Genomic DNA, 19,867 nt, shown 5'->3' with positions numbered 1-19,867 from the left:
ATAAAACTTTAAAAAACCTACTACATCAAATTACAATTAAAATATGAAGATAAAAGATTCATCAGTATATAGAGAGACAAAAAGCATTTGACAAAAATCCAACATCCATTCCTAAAAAGAGCTGTCTGAAAACTAAAAGTAGAGAAAACGTACTCAAACTCATAAAGGGCTGCTGCAAAAACACACAGCTGATACCTGCTGTGAGTCTATCTAGTCCTGTGCAGGAATCCTAATGGAAGGGCAGTGGCCAATTGAGCAACTAGAGCCATTTACTTACGAGAGGCACTCAGGTACTGTTGCATTTGAATCAAAGTCTCTTGGGTTAAGTTGGTTCTGGTTTCCAGCTGGAGTGAATTTAAAGTCTTAAAAGTATTGGGTCAACATGATACTGGTGGGTAGTCTCTTGTGGGCATCTATTAAAACAGGATAGAAATATTTTAAACAGGAGTCAAATGCTTAGCCCAAATATGAGAGGATTATTAAGACTTGTAGGGTAGGACATAGGGATCTGGCGGGGAGCCAGCTGAAAATATTTGGAAATCAGAAATTTGGTCCAGTAAGCCATCCAGGAGGCTTTGTGAAGATGTTCCTTTCAGAGATTTGACCAGCTTTAGGATCTTAGATGTTTCTAATTCAACCTGACTGAAAGTATTTACCCAGGTGCAGTAGGAAGTGTTAGTAACAGCACAAACACCACCTTGTACAGCAAGGTAATAGTCTAAAGTAATGCAGTTGCCTAGGGCCATACAAGCAAAGAAGTCTAGGGACCTCTGTTACACCCTGATGGTCCAGTTAGTGGTGTAGGCAATTCTGTTAACAGCGGAGTAAAGGTTTCTGATCATATATTCATCCCAAGCAGGGCCTAGTTCAAATCAGAACTCTAGAAACCTTCCTCATCTAGCTCCTTCACTAGGGTTAACTCCTCTGGGTAAATGGCATCCTTGGGAATGTCTACCATTATCATCTTCATAACCTGAGGGGTTATCATTGCTGTTGAATTATGCCGGAAGACTCTCAGGTAGCTTTCGGAGATCAGGGTAGGTAGCATTAGCGAGGCTAACTGAACAGATGGAAACTTAGGTAAAAGCCATTTCTGTGACAAAATCTCCTGGCAAAGACAGCTCAAGCTTATAACTTACTTCCTCTTTTTGGGACAAGGAAATATAGGCATGGCAAGTTTCTAAAAAGTCTCTTCCCATGAGGTGTATGTGGGACAATGAGACAAGCAAAAGGCAATGACTGAGAGTGAGGGGCCCAAGCTGGAAGGGGATAGGTAGAGATTTAAGAACCCTCATAGGCCGGTTGGCTACCCCAACCATCTGGATGAATTCAGAACTCCAGAGAGGGGATGTGGAAAGTGTGTCAAAATTAAGGATAGACAGAGTAGTTCCTGCATCAACCAGAGCTCTGACTGGTTCATCTCCAATTTTAATACCTAATTAATTAATATCTGGTTAGTTTTAAGTAGGAGAGATGTCCCTTTAATGTCCCCAGAGTATGTGTAATTTTGCTTGGGGGAAGAGGGCTGGGATACTTTATCAGGATTAGTTGTAGCCAAATATTAGAGAAATTAGGATAATTCAGGATCCAGTGCGGTCTGCAGGTAGGTAAGAACTTAAAAACAATGCACAGGGCTACAATCTAGTAACAGGTGTACTTTAGTTTTTCTTCAGAAACATAACTTTTTATCTCCACATTGATCATATAGGAATCCCAGATTTAAAAACCTGTTGAGGCTAGAAAACCAATGCGTAGCAGGCTTTAAATGTTACTTAAAATCTTAAGGTTCTTGGGCCCTCCAGGAAGTGACAATATCTACTCATTCACTAAGGCTGGGAACCCTTGAAGCCAGGTATTTTATGCATATTCATAAATATGACATTTCAGTCAAAACCTTGATAACATAACCGATGTTTCCAATTATATCCTACTTATAAAGAGAGTAAATTTTTATTGAGCTTATATAAATAAAAATAAGAATACTTATGACTAGTTTCTGAATTTTTGAGAAATCGATTAGGGAGAAAAAGCAAATGCTCCTACCTTTTCATAAAAAGATACTTTACCAAATTATTGCAAACTATAGATAGCATATGAAAGAAAGTTTTATTAAATCAGGAGAACAAAACATTTAAGGAAAAAACAATGTTTTCAATAAGTCATAAAAACAATAGCCTTGTCAATTACTTAATTTTATGTAAACTATTTTGTTTTACTCAATCTTTTTTCCCCCGTAGGGAAAAGAATCACCATTAGCATCCAAACCAAAGCAGCCCTTACTCTCTAGTTCCCAGTTGCCTAAGTTCTAAATATTCTCAGCAGTACTCAATCTTGACCAGACACCCAGCAAGCCAAGTAAAGGGGTAATTATCTTTTCTAGGCTCGCACACGTCAAGAATGCTTTTGTACTCAACAAAATTTACACTAAACCTTATTTTAAATCCTTTCAACTTGTAAGAAAACTAGCCATCCACTTTTTTCTAACACCAGACAAAAACACACCAAGTAGTGGCATTAAAAATTGCTTAACAGATAGCCTTATGTGCCAATTAGCAATACTTTGACCACTAAAGGGACTCCGGGGACAAATGCTGGGTAGCAGCTAAAAGTGCTATAGGCTTCCTCCAGCTCCCAGACAGGAGCTACATGGACACACGTCGGCCATGAGAACGCGACAGAGCCAAATCAGAACATGACATGACAATCAGCAGTTTTTGTCCACCCATCAATAATTTCATCATCTGTTTTTTTACTCAATCTTGATTAGCAATTCCATGAAGAGCAATTTTGGACTACAGCTGATTGCAACTGCTTCCAGAAAAGAATTAAAACATTAACCGTGGATGACAAAAACCCAGAACAGTCATGGTCAAAAATCTGATGAGAGTTTACAATTGACAAGGAAATTGAGCCACCTCTACTATATGCAGCATTTTAAGATAACAACCAGAATTATAATTGACATCTTCACATCAGGACCATCAGACTTTTACAAGTTTCATGTAATTTTTTGGAATATTCATATTAATAATATCCAGATTTATGACTGATAACATATTAGATTTGTATGAACCTGTAGTTTTGAAATATATTTTAACAATATACCCATAAGTGTAACTGAGAAGGGATCCAGAATCACTTACCAATTAACAATGTTTCCCACACAATTTACCACATAAGCCTAATCATTTAATATTTCCATAAGATGAGAAACACATTCTTTTATGCTCTTCAAGGCCCGACTAGAAAATCCTAAAGTTAGCTTTAGGTCAAAAAGATTTAGGATTTTGATCCTGTGGATACCTGCCAAAGATGTCAAAAGGTTCAAAGTCCTTGATTAAACAGAATCACAGATGACTGTAAAATAATATTTATTCTCTTAACCAGAGTGATAACCAAAAGACTTTAAAAGCAATACAGAATGCTATTTGGATGTAGAAACCTGAACTTTTCTGAAGGTTAGTTTTCCAACGTAATCAAAAACCTAATAAAGACATGAAGCACAGGAAATTATCTTGGTAAAACACAGAATCTTTGTTTCCTAGGCCAGTTACCAAAAAGGCAAAGAGAAGAAAACCTCCTGCAGTGTGTTGCTTCTCCTTATGAAAAGCCCATTTAGATAACCTGGAAGTTAAACCTGATGAAAAGGGTACCTGAATTTAATCAGACACAGGAAAAGTGTGTCCAGGATTATGGGTGTACACTATATTAAAGAGGGATGGAAACAAGAAAACTAGTACCTTGAGCAGAGGGGAATACATGGTTTTTAGTAACAGCATGGGAAATTTCCTGGTTACATGAACAATTCAGAAACATCAAGAGAAGTCAAAAGTACAGAATCAAGTTGTACTGAAGGAAACATTGTCTTTCTAGACTTTCAAGATAAACATTTTAGCATCAGGCCATAACATCGGTGTTAGAACTGGAGAAAAAATTACAGGAGGTGATGAAAAGGTTGAAGGAGAGGATTATTACCCCAGCCAAGCAAAACGATATAGCTTTTCAAGGGTAAAAAGGACAGCTGCATTTCTAACCTGAAACTAGGAAAACTAGGTAGATCTAAGAAAGAAATGTGGCATAAATAAAAACTGTTTATAGTTTGCAGGATGGCTGTTAAGGGAAGAGATTTTGGAATTAAAAATAAAAACATCCTGCAACTTTACTAAGAGCAAATCAATATTTTAAGAAAATCTTGTTCTAACACAGGGGATTAGATTTTAAAATTCTGCATCAGTGCATTTCTAAACATCAAAGCTCAATCCTTAGAAAGACCAATAAAAATTTTCCTTTCAATTGTAGCCAACCTGATCACACAGAAAATTCCTTTTATAAACTTTCTTTTCATAAACCTATTATAACGTGCTTAGACAATTTATAACATGTTTAGATTTTCTGCTTTCTCCTATACTTCCTCTTTCTGAAATAATCAGTCACTTTACTCTAGGACAAAAATTTACCACAAGAGATTATTTCTTATACAAAATTATTCTCTTTTCTCTTCAATCTATCTTACCAAAAATACATCCTACTCTCCTCATATACTTGCATACAGACTGTATTTCTCGTCTGTTTAATCACACACATTAATTAAAATGTTAACTCTTAGTAACCCTAATCTTCAGTGAAAACCTGGGACTTAAGCAATTTTTAACTGCCAATCATGTACCAACAATCCATGAATACACATTTTACAATTTCCAGAAACATAGGCTGACAGAATATCTTTTTAATATGGAACAGGACATATTTACCAACAGACTCAAATGACTTTTGTTTCTTTCAAATAAGAAGCCAAAAGCATATGAGCCTGAACTCATATTCAGTAACCAATGTCTCAGAATTACATCCTATCTGGAAATGATCTAATTCAATTCAATGAACGTCCTCCCAAGTAAACATATTATGAAACATAACCATTTTCAAAAGTTCATTTACAAACTTTTATCCCATTTACATCCATTCAATTCATTCACTCTTAACAATTACATCTAGAAGACTTCATGAGACACTAGAAAAATCTAGCCACTAGCGTAAACAAAATTTTCTGTCAACAATTTTACATTACTGTATGCCAGATAAGTATAAAAGAACCCTAAATTTAAATATATACGTATTTTTCTAATGACTCAGAAGACATAGCCATTGCCACCAAACCAACAATATTAGACCAGTCCCATCCACCAAAAGATTGCTGTCACATGAACTTGAAAAGCATTTGCGTTTATTTGCTTAATTTACGAGTATTCATTTATTTATAAGCCAATTTGGTTCTGTAGACATTATACAGATATACACATATATACACACACACAAAGAAAATACAGACAGACAAAAAAGATCTTGTAGCTTTAATCCTAAGCCTGTAGCTATGAGTCAGGTAAAACTCATAGTTTAAAGAACAGTTAGATTCAAACTATTTCTCTGTAAATGGAATAAACTGACATTTGTCTGTCCCACATGGCTGATGCCTTTACCGAATTTTAGAGAACAGGGCAACAAATTTACATTTCAAAGCACAGAAAATTTAGGCTTTTTCAAGTAGTTTGGGTGTTTTAGAGGAAGACTGAAATGGATACCAAGGTAACATAAAATCATGGGAATTTATCACAGAATTTTACAAGAAAACATACAGATGAGTCTAGAGAAAATGTAATCCCTTCAAAATCAAAGAGTAGAAGAGGAAGGAGGGAGTGAAAGATAAAGCAGAGGTGGGAAAAAAGGTGCAGAAGACAGGCCGAGTGGCAGGCAAGGGGAGGCTAGTGGAAGAAGGTTCTTCCAGAGCAGGCTTCTTTTTTCCAGCTTTAGTTTCAATCTGACAAGCACTTCTCTCTGTTTCATTAAGGCACTCACTCAATTGGGAATTATTTTCCCTAAGAGGCAATGGTAGCCCCTTGATTCCATTTAGAACTTTCAAAGTACCAGTTGAAAAAAAGGTTTCCCATTGTCTCTGGAATGTTCCATGTTTTCTTTCTTCTAATTGTGCCTGCACATAGTCAGGTTTTGGAATTTCAAAGAAGCCCCATTTGGCCAATAAAGTTAAAGATTGTCCTGCATAATTTTTGTCCAGAGACCTAGCCAATTACAATTCCCTGGACCATAATTTTTGCTCGTAAATCAAGCTGGAGTGCCAGAAGGCAGCTGATCAAGGAAAAACTTAAAATATGGGTTACCCATTGCACTGACATGACGAATGCCTCCCTGTCATTGCCTGTAGCATGAGCATCCCCAGAAAACCTTATAGACCAGCTGAGTTGGGCTGGGAAGGACCCCCTATTGAGGCGGGAAATTAAAGAAAAAGAAAATTAAAAAGAAAGAGAAATAAGTTGTCCTGTATTAGGCGACTTGTCCCAGAGGCAGCAACAGGCACAGCCCAGACCCAGGAAAAGTCTTGATAGTATTATCTAATGTGCTCTGGAGACTCTCCCAGCACTCCCTCAACGTAAGGAGAAGAAAAACAAATTTTCCTTTGTTTTATGAAATGAGTTTATAGATTCTTGTTCTCTGTAACTAGTGACTTCAAGTACTCTGTTTTATCTAAGAGGTACAATGAAGATCATGAGAAGCCTGAGCAGGCCTGAACTACAGCTGCTTGGGCACCATAGTGAAGGTTATGGGATAAGCCCATGCCCAGGCAAACCTAGATAACGAACATCTGGGTTGCTTGGCAATGGTCATGTGCAATCCTGCCTTTGTTCTGCCTCTGTATCCCTGCTTTCATGCCACTGTGAGCTTGCTTCCAGCTAGCCCACCCCCTTTTGTAAAGTGTGTATAAAAGTCAGGTACTGTCTTTGTTCTGGGCCCAGTCTTTTGGATGTGAGTCAGCTGGGCCTGAGTGCACTCAATAAAGATTCTGCTGTTTCAACCCGAGGTCTCTCTTGTCCTCCTGAGTCCCACAACACTCTAAACCTGGGGTGACTGGGAGGACCACCTCTGGGATCCACATGGAGGGAACTGGCTGAGACTTGGAAGGCCCCCCACTAAGCCTGGGGCCAACAGGGAATGCCCCCTCCAGAGTCCAGATAGGGGGAACTGGCTGGGAAGGCCACCCTCCCAAGCCTCCCACCCCCCATCCCAGCCAGGAGACAAAAGGAAGGTCTCCTCTGGAGTCTGGATGGAGGGAACCTACAGGAAAGGAATAAAGTCTCTGAGACCTTAAACAAAGGGTAGGAGGTCCGAATTTGAGAGAAATTACCCTAGCCTATCCCTGAAGCCCTGGCACCAGTAAGAAGACAACTGACCTCAGGAGGCTCTTGCAGGCACTTATACCTTGTCTCAGATGGCACTGGGAGTAGTTGGGGATGGCTTCAAATCCTGTTTCTGACACTAAGAATGTAAACAAAAGTTCTCTGAAAAGGAATGTGGAGGAAAGACTTAACAGTCTGCAAACAGACACAGCCTTCTGTGTAAAACGAAAGTGTATTCCAGAGAACAAAGAGATGGTTTGGCTTTCATAGAGAAAGTTCCTACTCAAGTTCCCAGTCAGGACCTTTTATACAAATGAAGGATTCAGACTTGCTTGGTTTTGATTGGTGAACACAGCTGAGCTCTGACTGGTTGATACAACTGAGCTCTCATTGGCTAAGGCAGGTGGGCTCTGATTGGTTAGTTCAGGTGAGCTCTGAAAGCCCCAAAGGTAAACAAAGGCGTGAGTTTTCCAGGAAACTCAAGAGTACCTGTGTGATCTCTAGTCAGCAAATGGCCGCTTGGCTGTATTTTAAATTTAGGTCCTGTTAGCCACTCAAAATCCATCTTGAAGGACTGGCTGTTTTAGGTTCACGTTTGTTTGCACACTTCACAAATGAAAATATGTTACTGACAAGCACATAAAAAAGACAAACCTTATTTGTTATTAAGGAAATGCAAACTAAAACCCCAATGTGCTACCATTACACAGTTAGAATGTGAAAATTTATAAACACAAACGATATTAAGGCTTGGCAAGGATGTAAGGGAACAGGAACCCTCACATAGTGGTGGTGGGAGTGTAAAATGATACCACCACTCTGAAAAATATTTGGAGGTTTCTTACAAAATTAAACATATTCCTATTATGTTTATCTCCTAGGTCATTCATCACCTAGGTATTCACTCATGAAAAGGAAAAGCATATGTCCTTACAAATACATACAAAAATATTCATAGTAGTTTGTAATAGTCAAAAATTAAACAGAACCCAAATGTCCTTCAACAGGTAAATGACTAAATAAATCTTGGTATATACATATAATGCCACTCATTGATTAAAACGGTATAATGTATTGACATATGCAACAACATGGATGTATCTCAAAGTAAGTATCCTGAGTGAAAGAAGCCAGAGCATAAAAGTATACATACTGTATGATTCCATTTATATAAAACTTTAGAAAATGCAAATTAATCTGTAGTGACAGACTGCTGATAATTGATTGCCTACGGACAGGGTAAGGGTATAGGAAAAGAGGAAGGGATTACAGTTAAGCAGGAGAAAACTTTTGGAGTTTGATGAATATATTGATTATCTTGATTGTGGTGATGGTTCATGGTTTTCATATATATACATATATCAAAACATCAAATTTGTGTACTTTAAATATATGTGGCTTATTATATCTCAAATTATACTTAATAAATCTCGAGATTTTTTAGTAGAAATGGATAAGCTGGCTCTAAAATTCTTATAGAATTATAAAAGAGCTGAAATTGCCAGAACAACCTCGAAAAGGAAGAAACTGTTTTTTTGACTTATTGTAAAGTAACAGTTATCAAAATAGTGTGGTACTGACTCTTTGAAATTCAATGTAATATAATAGAGTCCAGAAATGTCAGCACATATATGGTCAATTGATTTTCAACAAAAGTACAAAGACAATTCAGTGGGAAAAAGTTAATCTTTTCAATAAATGGTCCTGGAACCAGTGGTTATCCACATCCAAAAATAAAATATGAATGTTGATCTATACCTTGAGTTATATCTAAAAATTAACTCAACCTAGATCATAAAACTAAATATGAGAGCTAAATATATAAAAATTTGAGAAAAATGTAGAACAAAAGCTTTGTGACCTTGAATTAGAAAAATATTTCTTAGATACGACACCAAAAGCCTGATTTATAAAACAGGACTTCATTAAAATTAAAAATTTCTGTTCTTCAAAAGGCACTATAAAAATAAGAAGATAAGCAATAGAGTGAGAAAAGATATTTGCAAGTCACATACCTAACAGAAGACTTGTATCCAGAATATATAAAGAACTCTCAGAACTCAAAGTAAGAAAACGAACAACCCAATAAATAATTGCCAGAGTATTTACAAAGTAGCATGTGAAAAGATATTCAACATCATTAGCCATTGGGAAAATTCATATAAAAAACATGAGAGGCCAGGTGTGGTGGCTCACCCCTGTAATCCCAGCACTTTGGGAGGCCAAGGTGGCGGATCACTTGAGGTCAGGAGTTTGAGACCAGCCTGGCCAACATGGCGAAACCCTGCTCTACTAAAAAAACCAAAAATTAGCTAGGCATGGTGGTGGGCGCCTGTAATCCCAGCTACTTGGGTGGCTGAGGCAGGAGAATTGCTTGAATCCAGGAGGCGGAGGTTGCAGTGAGCTGAGATCATGCCACTGCAGCTTGGTCAACAGAGTGAGACTCCATCTCAAACACACACACACACACACACACACACACACACACACACACACACACACACACCACCACCACCACCACCACCACCACAACAACAACAAAACCACCATGAGATACTGCTACACACCTATTAGAATGTCTAAAAAAATTTTTTTTAAATTATACTTTAAGTTCTAGGGTACATGTGCACAACATGCAGGTTTGTTACATATGTATACATGTGCCATGTTGGTTTGCTGCACCCATAACTCGTCATTCACATTAGGTATTTCTCCTAATGCTATCCCTCCCCCATCCCCCCATCCCACAACAGGCCCCAGTGTGTGATGTTCCCCAACCTGTGTCCAAGTGTTCTCATTGTTCAATTCCCACCTATGAGTGAGAACATGTGGTGTTTGGTTTTCTGTCCTTGTGATAGTTTGCTGAGAATGATGGTTTCCAGCTTCATCTGTGTCCCTACAAAGGACATGAACTCATCCTTTTTTATGGCTGCATAGTATTCCATGGTGTATATGTGCCACATTTTCTTAATCTAGTCTATCATTGATGGTAGAGTGTCTAAAATTTTAATGTCTGCCCCCATCAATTGTTGGCAAGGCTGTGGAGGAACTGGACTCATACACTGCCAGTGGGAATATAAAACTCTACATACAGTTTGAAAAACAACTTGGCCATTTCTTAAAAAGTTAAACAAATACTTACCATGACCCAGCTATTTCACTATTAGGTATTTACTCAAAAGGAAAGAAAACTTGTCTATACAAGTATCTGTACATGAATGTTCATGGAATCTTTATTTGTAATAGCCCAAACATGAAAACAAATCAAATATCCATTAATGTGTTTGGATAAATAAAAATTGTGGACTATCCATACAATGGAAGGAAGGAAAGAAGAAGGGGAAGCGGGAAGAGAGGGAGGGAAAGATGGAGAAAGAGAAGAGGCAAAGATAATGAGAAAGCAAGTAAAAAGGAAAGAAAGGGAAACATACAAAGAAAGAAAATTTTAAGAAATCCTAAAGGTTTCTTATGAATGCCTGTGGTTTGGGGAACACTATCCTTATTTAAGGTGTGTACTGAAAACTGTACTACTTACTATACAAAAATGCTGTAGAAAGAGGAATTGGAATAATCCTCTCTCAATTCCTTACAGCTGAATATCAGAATGCATCTGGTAACTGATAAAAAAAGCCACACACATATTGCCTATACAGGTAGTGTCTATAGAATAATGGTGCCTATACAATGATCCTCAAATTGAAAGGCAGATATTTTTTCATATGTGTCACAACAGATTAATTAATTCAACAACTATTCAGTGACTCCTACCATATTTTAGGCATTATTTTAGATTCTGTTTTTTGTAATAACCAAGATAGCCTGTTCCCTGCCCTCAAGAATCTCACATTCTGTTTGGGAAGGCAGTCACACAACCTGAGAAGCTCAATAAAAGTCTGTATCTGATGAATTTGATGGCATTTGCAATATAGTGTATTGATGTGAAAATGGAACACAGGAGAGGAGAAGAAAGTGAAATTGACTGGAAATGAGTGGTCATGGAAAAAACAGAACACCAGGAGAGTGGGCTGTTTGTGTGTGTGTGAACATGCTCCTTGAACTTGACAATTCCATTGACTTCTTAGCTCATGTTCTCGATTTTACCAGTATAAGACCAAATGATATAGAATCCTTTTACCTATAAAATAAAATAATGTAATTAGCTGGCTTCTATTAATCTAACAAGGCATTTATTCAACAAATATTTCTTGAGGGCCTATTCAGCATCAATAACACTGTGTTTGGGAAGCCTTCAGTGCCATGTCCAATGCAGGTCCACTGTGAGGCCAAATCTGAGACTGAGGGAGTATCAGAAGTTGCCAGTTACACTATGAAGTAAGATATTGGGAAAACACTGGCTCTTGATGGTTCTGAAAAAAGGATAAAAGGCCTCGCCCTCTCTGAGTGAAGAAAATTTAAGTAGGGAAATATCTTGGGTTTACACACTTCTTACATATTATTTCCAACACATATTTTGTAAATTAGTTGTTATTCTTTATTAAGCATGTAGCTTATACTATTACCATTAAGCCAAGAAATACTTCTTTCTGCCTACCAAGGCCTAGGGCCCCTAGGTTCTGGGGACAGAGGGAAAATCCAGGCTCTATCCAAGTCCTCAAAGTTCTCATAGTCTAGTGGGAAGATGGTTATACAGAAATATAATTTCCAAAATTGTGTAATGAGGGCTTTGGCAAGGGTAAGAACAAGAGGCTCTGGGAACACGGAGGAAGGACCCTAAACCACAGCCAGAAGGGTGGGTAGACAGGATTATCCTAGGCTCCTCTCGGAAGTTGTGAGTATGAAATAGATACTATTATCCCCAATTTGCAGGTGTGGAAACTGAGGATCGGAGAGATTATGAACCTTACTTAAGGTCACACAGCAAGGCAGAGGTGGGGCAAATTTCAAGCCTAGGCTTGTCCAACCCCAGTGTCTCATGCAGTTTGCATTACCCTAAGCTCACTCTTATGGCAATGTCATCTGTTTTTATTACCAGCCACCAGCTACACTTCCTGGCACTCTGCTTGCTAGAAATTTTTTTTTAAGTACTAAAAACAGTTTTAGGATCAGCCATATAATTTGTGAAGTACAGTGAAAAATGAAAATGAGGGACAACTGGTTCAAAAATCATTAAGCATTTAAGATGGCAACAACACATCATTAAAGCAAGCACGGGCCTGTGCAACTGCACAGGTCACGTGCCCATAAAACCAGCCCTGTTCAGTATAGTAGCTGATTGTGGCAACTTCCAGGGAAAGGCAGCTGAAGGATTTTCGGGTGTTTTCATGTTCCCCACAGAGGAACCCTGGGGTGAAAGCTGTGCTCAGCTGTGAGGAGTGCAGGGCTCTGAAATGGGCCTTTCACCCCCACCTCTTTCCCAGCTCACAGCTGTTTCTGGGGATTGGACACCACTTAGATATGGAGACACAAAGGGAAGCTACAGACAGGGCACACAAATTCCCAGGAAAGGCCTGTAATGTTGCTGTTACTTTCTAAACCTGCTCCTGCTTCTAGGTAGATAAGTCTTTCCTACACAATCAATTATAATCTCCAGCTATGAATATTTTCACGAGTGAAATGAGTTAATGTGGTTGGGCTAGAATTTTTCACCTTCCATATGAAGTTTAGGTTGATAGAGTAACTTTACACAATACAAAACCAACACCATTTCTCATAATAAATTGCAGATGAACATGCCCAAACCATTACCTTCACACTTGGCAAAATAGTAGTACTCTGTGCAGGGGCATATCATGCAATTTACTTCACAAAAGAAGTTAATAACCTCGCAAGGGGGCCATGACAGAGTCCACAGTTCAATGTGTCTTTCCTTCATATTTTATGTAACCTCTGTTCCTCAATGTCTTCATCTATAAAATGGGCTCAATATGAACATCTACTTCCTAAGGTTGTTCTGTGAATTAAATGAGTTAGTGTATGTATAAACGTTAAAACAGTACTTAACACATGCAAGCATACTATGATTTTTACCTGTTATATCTGCATGCCAGGTATTATATAAAGGCAACTTGCAGTCAATAATGTTAATCCTTGATGTATTCCATTCATTCATTAAAATGAATATTTTAAACAAGTTAAGATACAAATAACGCTGGGAGGAAAACTACTGTTCTCAGAAGCATTCATGTAACGACTGCGAGTATAAATTTGTTAAATTCCTAGAGTTTGTACCTCTGAGGCTCAATCCTTTGTTTTTTTTTTACATTTTTGCGCAGTGGCCTCTGGTATTGGTAAAAATGTTGCTCAATAGCTTGTGGAAATGCCTTCATATTTTAAAGTACTAAGTACAATAAAGAATGCCCCTCTCCATTTTTGAAACAGCCAGTTTGATTTTGAAAGTATTGTTGTTTAGGAAAGACCAGTAACCTGTTAAGGGGCTGTCAGAAATATCTGGACACATGATCATAATCCTAATCAGAGTAAGAACCATCTGTACTGGGCACTCACGATGTGCAAGACACTGTTGGAAGCACTTAATATGCACCATCCATTTTAATCCTTACAATAATCTTGGAGACGTACACTCTTACTGTGCCCAATTGACAAATGCAGAAGCTTTGGATCCCAGGTTAACTAACTTGCACTGGGTCACACAGTGATTCAACAGGAACACCAGAATTCAAACCCAGGAATTCTGACTCTGGAGCCAAGCTCTATTAGCTATGAGATTTTGAAAATCACAAAATTGCTCTGAGCCTCAATTTCCACATCTGTGAAATGGGAATAAATGTAGGCCCTCCAATACTGGGAGGTTGTGACTTGCTGCATTGGAACTGTCTACTTTTTGTCTTAGTCTTTGGATATCTAGAATTACTCAAGAAAAAGAAATATAACAAAGCGAGAGCTTTTAAAATATGTGTTCTTTCCTTAGGAAGGACCCTGAGAATACGGCCTTGCAAGCCCTAGAAACAGCCTTGAAGAATGAGGGTAACTGAAACACTTTCTATAAAAGTGGCAGGATGTTGGGACCTGTGTGCCCACCAGGTCCCACTTATCCCCCATGGACTCTTAGCTTTGTGGTGTGAATAAAGCATGAGCAGGGCCTGAACAGGACCCTCCAAATTGTGACCAGGGCCCTTTTTGGTCAGGACTATGCCTGTACTGTTCACATACCAGAATAGCAAATGAGAGAAGAAATATGAGAAAGGAGGGAAAGGGAGTTTCTTTTGCTGGTTTGCTTTATATTTTTTCACTCTGTTCTTTTAATGTGGTCTCTCCTATTATGTTTCTACAACTTAAATTTTCAAAAAACAGCGGAGTTTAATTTTAAAAAAATAGTTATATGGTCAATGTGGAACTTGTAGACTATAGAAGACCATATCACCAGTTATTAAAAAAAACAGATATACACCTTGTTCACAGCATGGTGTATGCCCATGTAGTTCTCTCCAAATGTCTACACACACACACACACACACACCCTCACATATCTGCTCAAACTCAGTTACAATTATTTTTGTTACAGTAACATTATCGATTAACACATATTTCCACTGAATGTCTGACCATTTCCCATCAATTATTAGCCCCAAATCACCCTCCCACATTCTCCCCACCCCCAAAGACCTCAGGAGCCCGTTCCCCACACATAAACATTTTTTTATCCTTTAGAATCTAAGATATTCCCCTCTCAAGCTTCTGACTCCTGCTGTTCCCCATTTCCTGACTCTGGATCTTCCTCCCAGCTTCCCTACTCCCATCTGGGTTATCGTCTCCCTACCTCTCACCCCAAACTTCATCATTCCCTGCTCCTTTCCTGACCCTGGATGTCTCCATCACCCCTCCTTTTCTCCAGCCACCTGGGTTAGACCCTGCCCCCTTTTCTTGCCCAAGTTGCAAATCACCTCTGCTAAGAGGGTATATAGACCTAAGTGGGAACTTCCTGCACAGAACTCCATTTCAGCCAGTGGGAATAAATTATTGCTAGGACAGTATTTTATTTCTTCTCTCGTCCAGAGAGTCAGCTAGTATGTTAACAACTTTCTTTAACCCTCCAAATATGATATAGGATTAACGATTTTTCGAACCGCAATAAAAAAACACACCTCTACATTTTGTTTAAACAAAACAATTTATCTTACTAATTAAAACACTTCATAACAGAAAAGCAACTTGGAAAACAGAAATCTCAGCTCAAGGGCAAAGGCAAACTCTTGAGGAAGAAGGTGGCCCAGAATCAAAGGCCAACAGCAGGTTAAGTGCTAGGTGGTGGAGTCATGGGGAGGAGAGGCTTCTAAACTACTCAGGATGTTGGTTAACGGCTGGAACTTTGGGAGACCTCGCAGCTACCTACAGGGCAGGCAGCCCATTCACAAAGTGGGTAGATGTTGATTCCTTCTGTGGGTCTTAGAGGATGCTCATAGAGGGTCACGGCTCAGGCGGTGTTGCGGGGTGAGCTGTGCTCTCTATTTCTGCCTGCTCTTCTGGAGGGACAGGGCTCAGAGCATAAAACTCAGGCATCAAAGCATACCTAAGGCTTTCAGGGCTAGGAGTGGAGATAGATCTCAGGCCCAAAAACTCAGGGGAAGGGGATGAGGGGCTTAGGCCAGAAGACCTACTCGGGGAGGAGGAGTTGGAAGCATAGGAGGAGGAGGAGCTCTCATCCCACTGCTGAGGGATGGGAAGGAAAAACCTCCCAGGGGGTGAGGGTGAGGAGGCACGCATACGGACTGCATGCCAAACAGGCGGGGAAGCACGGCTTGGGACCTCAGGATCAGGAGAGCCTGATCTGCTCTGAAAGGCAAGCCTTTCTGAGCCAGTCCCACAGGAAGGATTCTCATCAGCTGACCCAGACAGAGAGCGGCGGCTGAGAAGGGCTGATCTTTGCTGGGTGGAAATGCTCCGGAGGCCAGTGCCTGGCGTCGTGCTGGTGCTGCGATGACCGGGTTCTGACCTTGCTGTGCGGACGCGAAGGGCAGGGCCTGGCGCAGAATCGCGGCCTCGGCGGGCAGAGCCTGGCGCAGAATCGCGGCCTCGGGGGGCAGGGCCTGGCACAGATGCACGGCCTCGGCGGGCAGGGCCTGGCGCAGATTCAGGGCTTAGACGAGCAGGGTCTAGATGAGTGGCGCGGCGTGGAAAAGCAGGGCCTGGCTGGGCGGTGCAGCGTCGGATGACAGGGCCTGGACCAGATGCACGTCTGCGGAGAGCAGAAGCTACCAGAGTGATGCGGCTTTGGGTAGCAGGCCTTGCCTCAGATGCGTGGCTTAGGAGTGCAGGGCTTGGCTGGGTTGCCTGACTCGACGTAGAAGCCCCGGAACAGGGATAGCTGCTGGGCCGGAACCCTGGAGAAGATGGCGGCAAAGGCTCAGGAAACAGACGCCGCCCTGGAGGTTTCTGAGCCGGGGCAGCCTGGTTGCGGCAGGGCTGCTTCCTACGACGGCTGTTCCCGGGGCTCTTGGTCTGGGCCAGGTGCTCGTCGGCTTGGCCAGTGGCCTTCTGGGGCCCCACAGCGGCCTGGCTGCCCCCCTCGGGCACCACACACCCAAAGACTTCGTGAGGACTGCGGCCGTCCTGGCGGTCAGAATGCCTCTCCGTCAGCACAGCAGCTATGATTGGCAGCCCCGAGGCCTCATCGGTGATGAAAATGGCGGCGGAGGTGGCGGCTGCAGCGGAAGAACCGGCTGTGCTGCTGCTTAGGGCGGCGCCGCCCGAGGGAGATGCTTGGCTGGAGACTGTGGTGACGGAAGCAGCAGGATCTTGATTCCCGGTCCCGCAGGCATCCCCGGAGGCAAGGGCGGTTTCGTTGTTCAGCCCTCCCTGCACCTCGTCCTGCTGGTGCTTCTGCTCCTTCTCCATGTCTGACTGAGTGGCCACAACGCCAGGTTCTCCCTCAGAGAGCAAGAGCGCAGCTGCTACTTCTGCCGGAGGAGAGTGCGAACTGGTAGAGCAAGAAGGTGGGTGGAGCCCAGCCAGTCCTCGACTCTGATTGGCGAGCTGGACGTCAGATGACTCCTCTCTCTTCCCGGGAGCCGTCCAATCCGGAGCCGTGCAACCCAGAGCCAGGCGCCTATCGTCAACCCGGAGTGTGTGCTCCAGCCCTCTGGGGTCGACCCTGGTTGCTGGGTCAATAGTGTGAATCTCCTCTCCTCACACGGGGCCCCTAAGACACGTGTTTGTGTGTGTCCGTCCCTAAGACACGTGTGTGTGTGTGTGTGTTCGTTCCACATGAACGATTTGAGTCACCCCAAATCGTGGCTGAGGCTTAAGTGGTCATTTGAAAGAAATGCCACACTGGCCGGCAGGTTATATCTCCTGGCCAGGTGTCCCTCCTCGCACCCGGTCAGGACAATGAACCCAGGCATGACGCCCGAAGGGACCACCCTGGAACTCCTCCAGGCATCTAGATGACCCCATGTGGGGTCTGGTGGGTTTTAGGGTTATACAGAGGCCTGAAGGCGAGAAAAGGGAAGGGGCCCACACCGTCTTGCCTTCGGATGTTCAGCACTGCTGCTTCCCCCAGGTCCCATACACCTCAGGTCCCACACACCAGAGGGGGATTTAGAACTGTGCCTTTTCCCCCAAGGCACAGTTTGGGATTGCCTAAGGTTAAGGGTGACACCGTCCTTAAATATTTTATGGGCTGCGTAGTAATCCGCTGATGAACATATATTAATTTATTTAGTGTGGTCTCTAGCTCCTATTAATATAAATATGCTGTAATGTATTGACTTGAAGTTTAATATTTGGCCACTCATTTTTAGTCATTATTTATTACAAAAGGTGTCATGTTCAGTACTCAAAACAGAAAAGCAAATGTAAGAAAACTACACCTAAGTCCTCAGGCACCCATGGGAAAGTGCTGGAAATTTTTACTTAGACTTTGGTAGAAAGGCCCTATTCATACATATTTCATAGTTTTAAAAATTTTTTATTTTATGAAATGGAATAGTTTCTCCATAGATACTGCATTGTAACCTGCTTTGGGTTCCAGAAAGCACACTTTCTATGTCAGTAAACAAATTTCTACGAGGCCACTTTAAATTACAAAATACTCCATTGATAAAAGAAGTTTACATTTTCAAACATTCCCATATTGGCCACCGTTTATGCTGTTTCCAACATTTTACATCATTGTGAGACATATCCTTCTCATTAAAAATTGTTCATATCCTTAAATGTGTCATTGTGGATAAATTCCCAGAGGAGAAAATTCTTGGTACAAGTCTATGAACATTTGTAATTATTTTAATTACTTAATTAATTTATTTATTTTTGAGGTGGGGTCTGGTTCTGTCACCCAGGCTCGAGTGCAGTGGCATGATCTCGGCCCACTGCAACTTCTGCCTCCCGGGTTCAAGCAATTCTCCTGCCTCAGCCTCCCGAATAGCTGGGACTACAGGCGCGTGCCACCCATGGCCGGCTAATTTTTTGTATTTTTAGTAGAGGCAGGGTTTCACCATGTCGGCCAGGCTGGTCTCAAACTCCTGACCTCAGGCGATCTGCCCGCCTCGGCCTCCCAAAGTGTTGGGATTACAGGCGTGAGCCACTGCGCCCAGCCACATTTGTAATTCTTTGATTAAAAATATTGGCAAACTAGTCTCCTGAATGTCACTGTTATAACATTTTGAGCACAATAAAATCGGATATTTAACGGAATTGGCGAACAATTGGGCTGAAATGCAACTCAAAAATAGAATGGAATGGTATTTGGAGTGTTAAATAATATAGTATGGAAAATGGATTTGAAATGGTATGCAGGATGGGATGAAATGGAGACTGCAATAGAAACTGGAATAAAATGGGGAGTAGAATACGGGTTTGAACAGGATGTGGAATGGAATATTGGAAATTTAATGGAATTTAATTGGAAAATGGAATGGAACAGAAAATGGAAACAAATATCTAATGTCATATGGAATAAAATAAAAATATATGAGAAAAGGAATGAGTGCAATACAGTATGAAATAAAATATTAAAGAAAATAAAAGGAAATCAAAATTGGAAGGAATATAGAATGGAACAAAATGTGCAATGGCCTGAAATAAATGGACTATGAAATATACAGTATAGATTTTTAAATACCGGAATAGAATGAAATTTAGAATGAAATATAGAATACAGTTTATGAAGGATGGAATAGGAATTCAATAAGAATGGAATATGGAAAACAAAATATTGATAAAATACAGGATGGACGTAAGTGAAGAAGAAAAATGAACAGAATGTGTCTGCTCATCATTATTCCACAATTTAGTGTCATGAAACAACATCCATTTTAACATTCCCATGGATTTTGTAGAGCTAGAATTCAGACGGTACATAGTGGGGATGGATTGTCTGTGTTCCTCGATGTCTGGGACTTCTGCTGGAAACTTGAACGGCTGTGAGATCATGAGGGAAGGACAGCAGTAAATGATGAATCCTATATTTTTATGGATGATGGTGCCACTTACCAAAACAGGGAAAACTTGCTCAGTTGAAAAGATCAGGAAGATGGTGGGAATCAGTGATTCTGTTATGACCATGTTAACCACTGTTCCCTGTATAGTTGAAATTTTGGGGTATGAACCCCACTTATAGCTATTCTCTTTGTTCTGCAGGTCAACTTTCACCAGTTTTATGGATCCACTTTTCCTCTTGGGAGTCATTTCAATCTATTCTCTGAGAGTTTTCCTCCTTTCTTGAATCTCCGTGGGCCTTAGTCGTGGTCCCTGACTTAGTAATA

The 19,867-nt window shown here is 40.9% G+C and overlaps 1 protein-coding gene and 1 non-coding gene across 2 annotated transcripts; both read right to left on the bottom strand.

Annotated features, from left to right (window-relative positions):
- Positions 1-2,682: 2,682 nt before the first annotated feature.
- LOC115932526 (small nucleolar RNA SNORD43) lies at positions 2,683-2,746 on the bottom strand. Its single transcript, XR_004068795.1, has one exon. It is a non-coding gene; the product is annotated as a small nucleolar RNA SNORD43 (small nucleolar RNA).
- Positions 2,747-15,264: 12,518 nt separating this feature from the next.
- On the bottom strand, positions 15,265-19,667 carry EZHIP (EZH inhibitory protein). The gene is made up of 2 exons (XM_063702924.1): positions 19,462-19,667; positions 15,265-17,241 (listed from the first exon to the last, which is right to left on the bottom strand). Exons 1-2 carry the CDS (start codon positions 19,665-19,667, stop codon positions 15,570-15,572), a joined length of 1,878 nt encoding a protein of 625 aa, XP_063558994.1. The 3' UTR covers positions 15,265-15,569.
- Between the last annotated feature and the right edge of the window lie 200 nt (positions 19,668-19,867).

The sequence above is a fragment of the Gorilla gorilla genome, chromosome X, assembly GCF_029281585.2.
Source record: "Gorilla gorilla gorilla isolate KB3781 chromosome X, NHGRI_mGorGor1-v2.1_pri, whole genome shotgun sequence".
Taxonomy (NCBI): Eukaryota; Metazoa; Chordata; class Mammalia; order Primates; family Hominidae; genus Gorilla; species Gorilla gorilla.
The sequence above is the reverse complement of the archived record's forward strand: the minus strand, read 5'-3'. Positions and strand labels throughout refer to the sequence as shown.

Bases quoted from the DNA above. Each gene is read 5' to 3' on its own strand.
- EZHIP (XM_063702924.1), bottom strand. From the start codon at position 19,667: ATGGTCATAACAGAATCACTGATTCCCACCATCTTCCTGATCTTTTCA. The intron at 17,242-19,461 runs GTACCGTCTGAA...GGTCGACCCCAG, and splicing joins AGACAATCCATCCCCACTAT to AGGGCTGGAGCACACACTCC.